The following is a 10,730-nucleotide window of genomic DNA, read 5'->3' as shown; positions in this document are numbered from 1 at the left end:
ACTCTTGCTGTGTGCTTAGGGTCATTGTCCTGTTGGAAGGTGAACCTTCTGCCCAGTCTGAGGTTCTGAATGCTCTGGACTGGGTTTTCATTAAGGCTATCTCTATATTTTGCTGCACTGAGCGTTTCTTCTACTCTAACGAGTCCCTCAGTCCCTGCTGCTGAAAAACTGTGCTGCTACCAGCACACTTTACTTTTGGGATGGTACTCTGCAGGTGATGAGCAGAGCTGGTTTCCTTCAAACATGATGCTAAGAATTGAGGTTCATCAAACCAGAGAATCTTGTTTCTCAGAGTCTGAGGGTCCTTCAGGTGCTTTTTTGTAAATTCCAAGTGTGTTTTCATGTGTCTTAACTGAAGAGATGATTGAGTTTGGCCACACCGCCATAAAGACTGGATTGGTGGAGTGTTGCAGTGATGTTTGTCCTTTTGTAGATTTATCCTATTTCCACAAATGATCATGGAGCTCAACTAGAGTGACCATCAGGTTCTTGGTCACCATGCTAACCAAAGCCCTTCTCCATATATTGCGCAGTTTGGCCAGGAGGCCAGCTCTAGGAAGAGTCCTGGTTGTTTCAAACTTCTTCCATTTAAGGGTAACAGAAGGCGCGTTTCCATTACAGATTTGCGCAAAACTTTGGCGAAATTTGCCACAGGTTAACTTCACTTGAAGTGTAGTAATATTTACAAGCAAAATGAATGCTCCTGAGCTAAATTTCAACTGTCCCAGATAAGGATATGAATACTTATGCAATGGAATCATTTTAGTTTTTTATTTTTAATAAATTTGCAAAGATGTTAAAAACCTGTTTTTTGCTGGACAATTATGGTGTATGGAGTGTAGATTGTTGTGGAAAAAAATAACTAACTTAAAGCAGTTTAACATAAGGCAGCAACAAAACAAAATTGGAAAAAAATGAGTCTGTATACATTCGCAAGGCACTGTATACAGGTGCAACTCAAAAAATTAGAATGTCGTGGAAAAGTTCATTTATTTCAGTAATTCAACTCAAATTGTGAAACTCGTGTATTAAATTCAATGCACACAGAATTAAGTAGTTTAAGTCTTTGGTTCTTTTATTTATTGAGATACACCTGTATAAAGGTCAGTGGCCCTTGGCTTGTATTTGTTGGCAGAATTCGGCCCTCGGTGAAAACTAATTGAGGAACCCTGGTTTACACAAACTCAAACAAGCAATGTCAAATCTGCCCCATACTTCACGTTTTATAAGAGTCCTGGCCTGAAGACATCTAAAGGCCAATATTCAGTTATAATCATAGTGCCACCTGTTGGCAACAGGATATGTCATATTTTACACTAACTCAGTCATACCATGTTCGATCTGCACCAAACTTCACGTTTGATAGAAGTCCTGGCCTGAAGACATCTACATGTCAATATTCAGTTATAGTCATAGCGCCACCAGCTGACAACAAGAAGTTTGACACATATAAATTAATTTTTACATATTCCTCTTATATTTACCACTTTAAATGCATATTGCCCACCATTCACAATTTTTCTAAGGCCACCGGGTGGAGGTGGCTCTGGGTGCGAGGGCCATTTCAACGCTGCTTGCAGCTTTAGTTACTCATGATATACAACTCCATGTCATTCCAAACAATGACTGACTTTCATCTGTGGAACACAAAAGAGGATATTTTGAATAACTACCCCTTTAAAAATAATTGATATTGGGTATTAATATAATTAAATATTAATTTAAAGCTACACCTGAAGACATCTACATGTCAATATTCAGTTATAGTCATAGCGCCACCAGCTGACAACAAGAAGTTTGACACATATAAATTAATTTTTACATATTCCTCTTATATTTACCACTTTAAATGCATATTGCCCACCATTCACAATTTTTCTAAGGCCACCGGGTGGAGGTGGCTCTGGGTGCGAGGGCCATTTCAACGCTGCTTGCAGCTTTAGTTACTCATGATATACAACTCCATGTCATTCCAAACAATGACTGACTTTCATCTGTGGAACACAAAAGAGGATATTTTGAATAACTACCCCTTTAAAAATAATTGATATTGGGTATTAATATAATTAAATATTAATTTAAAGCTACAACTTAATAGATCCTGTGCTGCTATTCGTGGCTTTTCCCAATGCTGTTAGTTTTCCTTTTCTGCTTGTTTTAAAGGTGCTGTTTAGAATAATTTTTAAGCAGTAACATTATGCCATGTTTTCTTTTTTCTTTATCTCTCTCTGCAGATACTGAGCCCAAAAAACCTGTGGTCCCACCCAAAGAGAGAGGAACTGGTATGTTTCTGCCAACATCTGTTTTTATGGTCTTGTGATGGTGTAATTTTTGGGCTCTTTTTTATGTTTAATAGAGAAAAAATGGAGTGCATATTTAAATTGTGAATTGCTCTCTATTCTGTGCTTTCTCTGTTCTCTATATATAGTGCAGTATGTTGAATTTACTAAATAGGAATTAATAAATATAAGAACAAGTGACTGATTTTAGACAAGAACATGGCACTTCAGATTTTAGAGAGCATTTGATTGGTCAGAAATTCTGACGAGAATCTGAAGTGCACAATTATATTTGATTGGTATCAAGAAAATATAAATGTAAAATTTGAGTGTGTATCCTCATAAAAGCAAGTTTAGGAGCACACTAGCTTACAGATAAACGTTAACACATGCATGCTAAAACCCACAAACAAAACATGATTTTATGGTCTTTATTGACAAAAATCATGGATTATGTCCATATTTTATCAGTAATTTTCAAATTAACCCCTTAACTGTCACCCCCATTTTTTAAAATAGGCATGCAGGTGCATTATCCAAACTTAAATTGTTGTAATTTATGAACACTTTGGAATACATGTCAATATTACTTCTATCTCAAAATATAACCTCCACATATGGAATCCTGAGACTCAGACCTTTCCAATGATATGTTTTTTGTCAAGATTAAAAAAAGTTTTGATTCTAAAAGACCGTAATTCATTTTGTAATATGACACTTGACACTGCCCACTAAGGGGGAGGAGACCGCCAAAATAGTTTAAAGTACCATTTCCATGGTAACGCAATGTCTGATTTCGAAATTTTCGAGTTTCACAGGATGAATCTTGGGCTTCTAAGCTTTCAAATGATATATGATTTATGATGATTACTAAAAGATTTGATAGAGAAAAAAGACAACAACAAAAAAAAGAGCGCCAAGCGTCCCACAGGTGGGACGGTGACCGTTATTAAGTGAAATCCAGCAGGGACAAATGTGTAAGTTTAAAGTGTAAATAATACACTATTTTTAAAAGTCTTAGGGACTGAAAGATTGTTGAAGTCGAAGAATGATCACTGAACCCAATCCGATTCTTCTGTGTATTACACATTAAGGTGGTGGAACTTTTGATGACAAAGACCTTTTTGATGTGAAGGAAGGGGGTGAATACCAGCCCGATGGAGGCCAAAGTGGAGGTTTGCATCATTGTTTTTCTTAGTTTTGGGTATTCTCAGGTTTTTATGACTCAGATATAGCCAAGTTTCACGTACAACCCATTTGCAAGCCCCTAATGCAATCACAATTACCTAAAAAAAAGCATTTGAAAGCATTTGTTATTTAATGTGCTTTTCTATGACGTACTTCAGTGCTGTGAATGAATCTGACTGTGGTTGTTGGTTTTGGTTTAAGGGCGAGGAGCAGATATTCCTGATAATGATCAAAATGGTATTTATTTCCTTACTTATGGCAAATACTTGCCATTTGGTTCATAACTTTTAATTTTTACTTATTCTTGAATAGTAAAATATTTCTTTGTTTTTCCTGTTGTTTATTTGTTTGTTTCTCATTAGGTGGTGCCTCTGAACAACCTCAAGGTAAATATATTCATTAATTATATTCAAGTTGTACTTACGTTTTTCACTCCATGTGTCTGTAATTGTTTTGGAAAAACTGTCAGCCACATAGTGTGGATTATTATGGAGTCCACTGAAATATAAAGTTCACAGACATGAATGAGTGCCTCTGGGAGGTGTCTTTGCTTTAGCTCTCTCTGACTCTGTTCCTCACCTCACTTCTCGCTGTTTGTCCTTTTTGAAGCTTGGTTTACTCGCCAGTATTGTCTTTCCTAGTGGAGTTAGCCTGTCATCTGTTTCAGATATTCTTTTTTTTTAATCAAGAATATGACAGTTCATGAGTCTGACCGCAAAAAAGCTAAAACATTTTGGCCTAAATACTGTGTGAGGCCATGGAAACTGCACTAGTCTGATGACTGACTGACTCTCACACAGTTCTTGCATAAGGACAGGGCGGTTCAACAGACAAAAACACTTATTGGTGGGTAGGAAATGTTGAGGTTTTCCACTAGCAGATGTTTTCTTCTGTGTTGGAGTAGTAAATAGTTGGTGAATAGTCACATGCTGTTCTTTTAGTATATCTGAAGACTGATTGTTTTGACTGTTCATTCTGCCAGTGGCTGTGCCCTAAATCTCTGCTTCGATTGCCTGTCGTTGCAGATTTAAACCAGCAGTGGCTCCAGATTATCAAGATGCTAGTCGATAATATACCAGAAGGCCTCAGTGTTTGGGTTTCCCAGTTTAATCGAGTAGTAGAGCCCCTTCTAGAGCAGTTATGGGAACTTCTGAATGTAACAGAGGAAAAGGCAGAGCTCTAAATGTCCTGGATAGTAACCTTCTTTGCTTGTATCAGGTTTTTAAAAGGTTTTAAACATTGTTTAAATGTTTTGAAAGTTATACTTGGTTGTAAGGCTGGGACTTGTTTATGGTCTTTTGAGGATGAGATGCATGTTTGGTAATGATCAAGTGATTAGTGATCGTATTGATTTAGAAATTTGGTAGTGAGGCATTAATCTCATTGTATTACTGACTGGTTTTAGTTTCTTTGTGTGTTGGTAAAGATTATTATAACTCAACACCTACTGTGAAAATGTTTGGGGTTGGTAAGGTTTTTAAAAGCATTTGGAAAGAAATGACTACTTTTTAATTGATCAAAAATTACAGTGACTGATTAGTGTTGTTAAAACGATTTCTATTTCAAATACATGCTGTTCTTTTGAACGTTTTATTTATCAAAGAATACTAAGAAAAATGGTTTCCACAAAAATATTCATAATATGGAAATATTGGCATTGATAAGAAATGTCTCTTGAGCTTCAAATCAGTATATTGCAATGATTTCTGCAGGGTCAGTGGCACTGAAAACTACAGTAATGGCTGCTGAAAATCAAGATTTGCTATCAGAGGATAAAAATACATATTAACCCTTAAATGCATACCTCGGGGTCTTTAGCGACCCGGGACATCATTCTCTACCCTCTCCCTCCTTCATTTTTTTTTTAAGTTAGACATCAACTTTCTTAGTATTCCTCAATCTATTAATTATAAACAATATAACAAGAAAGAAATAGTAAAATATAAAAGAATGCTTGTTTTCTGATTATTTTTTTTGTAAAAAGTGTATAGGGTCGCTAGAGACCCGAGGTATGTAAATGTTTAAGTATTTTTTTCCTGCGCAACTATATTTACATATCTGATGACTCAATATGTGCAATGCATCTTTTTTCCTCAAGGTGGCACTGTTTGATACACAATGATGACGTGACGTTTCACTCATAATTACGGCAGGCATAAAACAAACGAATATCATCAGCAAAAATTGAAGTGGTTTGAATGGCTTTACTGCAGAGCAATTACTATACACAATGAAATATAAATGTCACTGTCATTTGATGCTGGATGTGGTGAATAAGCTGCCAGTGATCAAAATATTGAATATGAAGTCATTGAAAACAATAGTTTTGAGAATATGGTTGAGATCGTGAATGTGAGACAGATGCTGAATATACTGTGGAAGTGCGCTCTGACGATGACAGCGATGGTAAAATCATCAGCTCCAATTGAACCCTTTTATGTTTCAAAAGGAAACGAAATATGCTTTATTTTATTCTTCTGTAATTGTTCTTAAAATATCAAGAGCGTTTTTTGCTATTGCAGCAGTTAGAGATCCATCCGTGCTGGATATATAGGTCCGGGTCGCTAAAGACCCGAATATGTATTAATGATTGGTGAAACATTCATGCATTTAAGGGTTAAAATCTATAAAGATGGAAAATTGTTTTAAATTGTAATAATATTTCACAATAATATTTCATTATACAATACTATTTTTACTGTATACTTGGTGAGCATATCTGATATCTTTCTTAAAACATGGAAGAATTAAAAAAACCTGCCATCTTACCAGCTTAACAATATTGTATGTTTCTATCTAATAAAACGGTAGGTGGAAGCCACTAGTGTGTAATGTATCTGATAAAGTATACAAATGAATGACGATTCTGGCTGTGAACTTAAGATCATAGCATTTTACTTAAAAAGGGATGTGTAGTTCCCTTCATCTTTTTCCTCAGGACATCCTCATGACTTCTGGTCATTCATTTTTTTTTTCTTCTTCGTGCGTTTACACAATGTTGATGCGTAAGGGACCCTCTGAATTTTTGCCAATAGATGTAACAGTTGACTGGTTTTGCATGGCATGTCTCAAATGAGTTTCTCATCTCCGCCGGTTTTACAGTACAGTGAATTAACCCCAAGGCCATGTTGAGCATTCCATTACTGTGCTTCCTTTTTTTTCTCTGTTCATGGCTGTCATTTCCCATTTTCTTGAGAATGAATGTTTGTGGTTGAAACATTGTAGCACAATTCTCTTTTGGCTAAAACTTGGTTTTAGACTTACTTGACCGAGAAAATGTACCAGAAGATTGAGGTTGGCAAATGTTTGTCTGTGTGTGTGTGTGGGTCTCAGCTGAAAGCTTAGCGCATGCAGGGATTATGCCGTCCCAAATCTCAAAGAGAGTAGAGGAGCTAGGGATGTGTTTAACCCCAGACACTGTAATGTTTAAGGTAAAAAGAGGCTGATTCATTACACAGACAATCTTAAAAATAAATCCTAATTATTACCTTCAATGGTTTCATGAGAAACCTTTAACATTGACTATGTTCAGACTGCAGGCAAATCTGATTAATTATTATTATTTTTTTCAAATCAGGTATTTTCAGGCAGACTGTTCGCACTATTAATTGCAAGTGATCAAATCAGATTTTGTGTCCAGATGTAACCAACTTATCTCCATGGGTTGCTTTGGTTATGATGCAGAAGTACCCATATTTTTGATAAGGATTTCAAAACCGGTGCAGAAAAATGGAAGTGCATGATCGAGTCTGTCAAGTCACGGTGCAGAACTCCTCTGTCGCATAAGAAAAACTCTGCGATGGAGGAGACTGGTATATATTGTGATGTTTTGTGCAGCCTGCTTCGGCTTTGTTTGAATGCTGTATGAATACTTCTGGCATTTCTGTCACCAGTTTTGATGTTGTTATTGTGCGTTTCATTAAGATAATTTGAAATCCTATTTGAGCAGCCAGAGCATCCAGACTTGAGATACATCTGTAAAAATATGATTGGAATCACATTTCAAAGCACCTCCATATGTGGTTTGAATCTGATTTGTGGGGACATTTTTTTTTGCTGTCCAGACATTCAAAAACACATTTGAAAAGGATATGGATATGCAAAAATTATATTTTTCTGACAGTCTGAACAAGGCCATATAACCTTTCCATTGATCAAATGGTTCTTTAAGAAAATTTAAAGAACCTTGTACCACTATAATGTTCTTCACACTATTGTTTATTGGGGAATCCAATTGGAAGCATATGGTAGTTTGCATATACCGTTGATAATATTTTGTATATTACAATGTTGGTTTTGTTTTTCATGAAAGACTCCTTTTAACATTGGCATTCTTTGGTGTTTGTTTTGATATCTTTGATTCTCCATTTTTTTTTTTTTCCAGGCTCACGTTTTATCTGGTTTCTTTTAACAGAAGTGGCTATTTTCTCTGTCACTCTTTGATTTCTTGAAACATTTCAGCAGCTTTTTAATAAAGTGAAATGTGAGAATTCCCTCTGTTTGGTTAATGTCATAGTCAGGCTCCAACGGCTGTGACTTGTTCTTTAAATTGTCCGCATTTCTCACTGTGTAAACACCATCAACAATGGCACAGTGAGAATGTATTGAGCATGTGTAAAGAACACTGGCCTGCTAGCTAATTAGCAGTTGCCTCTTATCTTGCCACCTAAAGTTTAAGGAGTTAACCTGCATAGCTTAAGATCTAAAATTATTTTGCAGGAGATTTTCTTAAGTCATTAGTTTAGATAAGTACTTTGAAAGTTTTTTTTAGTCAGGTGACCTCCTGCATGTGTAGTTGCATACACAAAAAGGGGTTTAGCAGTTAACGCCCAGCATGTTTACACTGCACAACATGCCCCAGTGGTATCACAGCAACTTAGTTTAGTAAACTGCACAATGTCAAATATGTAGTGACTCACTTTCTCTTTCTGACCTATAGTACAATTAAATCATTTCATTTAGTGACTAGATTATTTTGAATGAGGCAAAACCCTAACTAGGTCGGTATGCATGCTGTAAACTGTACTTGTTGCTATATCTGCTCAATTAAAAACAGGTCTAGTTGAAGAACAATATGTACAGTAACATTTGCCAAGTTTTCTGTGGATAATAGGAAACTCCTGTAGCACCACCTAGTGGCAAAAACTATTACCATTTGCTTGCCTACCTGTTATATTCCCATGTTACTGTAGTTTTTTTTATCAAGCTGTAATTAGCAACTGATGAAGCCTTTTAAAAACTAGCCATTGTCCTTCTCTTTTCTTCTGTGTTCTGTCCCTTTAAATGTATCCCACAGGCGGAGCCCTGGCTGCCATCATTAGTTCCGTGGGTGTTGCTGTCCTCGGTGCCGCCTCAAGTTACTTTGCATACCAGAAAAAGAAACTCTGTTTCAAAGTACAAGGAGGTGAGTTTGATACTTTTTTCCAATTAAAGAATCAGAATCCTTTTATAAGTGCTACCTTGGTTTTGATTTATGAAAGTTGCTTACTTTGAGCAGTTCAGATTGGAGGAAAAACAAAACCTCTAGACTTCTCAAACTTTTTTTTTAGTCTTCAGTCTTACAACCTTTTAATAATTTGCTCCACAACTCTATATAAAAACCTGTGGGAGCCACAGTAGTTGGTTTATTGTAAAGTAGCTCTACTAATGCAGCAGCTCTTGTAGAGGAAGTGGGGGTTGGGTGCATGATGTGGCAGGCAGATAAACTGCTTTGCTTGTATTACAAAGCCCTTGGGCTTTCAACAGGTGGCTCTGTGGCGCAATGGATAGCGCATTGGACTTCTAAGCTACACTTAGAGAAGTGATTCAAAGGTTGTGGGTTCGAGTCCCACCAGAGTCGATTTTTTTTCAGTGTTAAAAAGAGGTTAACAACGCAATTAGTACGGTGTTGTCCAAGTGTAGGTTATGTTATCATAGAACTTTAGTAAGAGGATTTATGAAAATGGCTTTAACAAAAAGAATTCACGGGATAAGCTAAAAAAAACTTTTTCCTATAGGGGAGGATCCAGAGAGTGGCAAAAACCGTGGTACTCAGTCTGATCCTCAAGGTAAGCTTTTCAATTTCAAGGCTGCATTTGTTTTTATCAAAAGTACAGTAAAAATTTTCTATTTGAATATATTGTAAAATGTAATTTATTCTTGTGATGGCATAGCTGAATTTTTATTAAAATCATTCTAATATGCAGATTTGCTTCTCAAAAAAACATTTCTTATTATCAACGCTGAAAATGGTTTTTCTGCTTAAGATTTTTTTATGGATATTGTGATATTATTTTTCAGGATTTTTGATGAATAGACAGTTCAAAAGAACAGCATTTAATTGAAATAGAAATCTTTCGTGACAATTATAATTGTTTTTATTGTCACTTTTGGTCAATTTAATGCGTTGTTGCTTTTTGTGTGGTGTATGTGAGTTTGGTTTAAATTAAGTATTGAGAGAAGTTATGTTTCTTTGACCAATTTTCTTTTAATTATATGCTTTCTGATACAATTTCTCACCTAGTAGATAACAATTTACTATTTTCTCTCCCAAAGTTCTCAGCAACCTGCTCCGTTCATCGTAACTGCATTGGATCTGCACATTGAAATAATATATGCACACTGAGCATGTACAGCTATGGAGAGCCTAACCATATGGGAAACATCTGTTACATAAAAGGCTGGTTTAAGACAGTTTTAAAAATCTTAGTGTAAGTGTGTTTTTGTTTTATTTTTAGTTTTTATTTGGATTATCTAAGTTGTACTGACTCTGATCTTTATTTTAAGAATGTATTTTTTTTCTGTATTCAATCTTTTTTGTAACATATTTCATCTTTAGAGGAAGTAGAGTAATATGTCACTAAATGGCTCTGTGTTCTTTTTGTTTTTCAAATAGTGCCAATGTAAGATACTGCACTTTAAAATGGCATTGTTACTATTTTTGTAGAAGTACAGCAAGTTGCATAAGGGACTTGCTGTCGTAAAGTGCAAGCTCTCTGTATGGGTGAATGCATCAGTTACGCTTTTGTTCATTCTTGCATTACTCATAATATGAATTAGAGACTGCCTTCTTTCCCAATCAAACAGAAGACTATGAGGAAGAGGGGGATGATGTTGCTGATAATGTATGCTGTTGAGAATTGAGCTACAAGTGGCAAAATGTGACATTAATAAAATAAAAAAAATAACATGGAATGAGTTTAAAATTATGGGATACCAACTCGCTTCTGTATCATTTACTATATATATATATATATATCCTATACACACACATTAAGTAGAATG

General features: G+C 35.7%; 1 protein-coding gene and 1 non-coding gene across 2 annotated transcripts in view; both read left to right on the top strand.

Moving 5' to 3' along the window:
- Positions 1–10,665, top strand: part of cd99 (CD99 molecule) — a 21,310-nt gene extending 10,645 nt beyond the window's left edge. Inside the window, exons 9-15 of the mRNA XM_016442001.1 lie at positions 2,235–2,282; positions 3,374–3,454; positions 3,669–3,704; positions 3,830–3,853; positions 8,764–8,871; positions 9,464–9,514; positions 10,002–10,665. Coding sequence (XP_016297487.1) covers positions 2,235–2,282; positions 3,374–3,454; positions 3,669–3,704; positions 3,830–3,853; positions 8,764–8,871; positions 9,464–9,514; positions 10,002–10,030 — 377 coding nt within the window. The 3' untranslated portion in view covers positions 10,031–10,665. The remainder of the gene's footprint in view (positions 1–2,234; positions 2,283–3,373; positions 3,455–3,668; positions 3,705–3,829; positions 3,854–8,763; positions 8,872–9,463; positions 9,515–10,001) is intronic.
- On the top strand, positions 9,215–9,306 carry trnar-ucu (transfer RNA arginine (anticodon UCU)). The gene is given in 2 exon segments: positions 9,215–9,251; positions 9,271–9,306. It is a non-coding gene; the product is annotated as a tRNA-Arg (tRNA).
- Positions 10,666–10,730: the final 65 nt, after the last annotated feature.

Source organism: Sinocyclocheilus anshuiensis, unplaced genomic scaffold, assembly GCF_001515605.1.
Source record: "Sinocyclocheilus anshuiensis isolate Anshui unplaced genomic scaffold, SAMN03320099.WGS_v1.1 scaffold1231, whole genome shotgun sequence".
NCBI classification, from domain to species: domain Eukaryota; kingdom Metazoa; phylum Chordata; class Actinopteri; order Cypriniformes; family Cyprinidae; genus Sinocyclocheilus; species Sinocyclocheilus anshuiensis.
The sequence above is the reverse complement of the archived record's forward strand: the minus strand, read 5'-3'. Positions and strand labels throughout refer to the sequence as shown.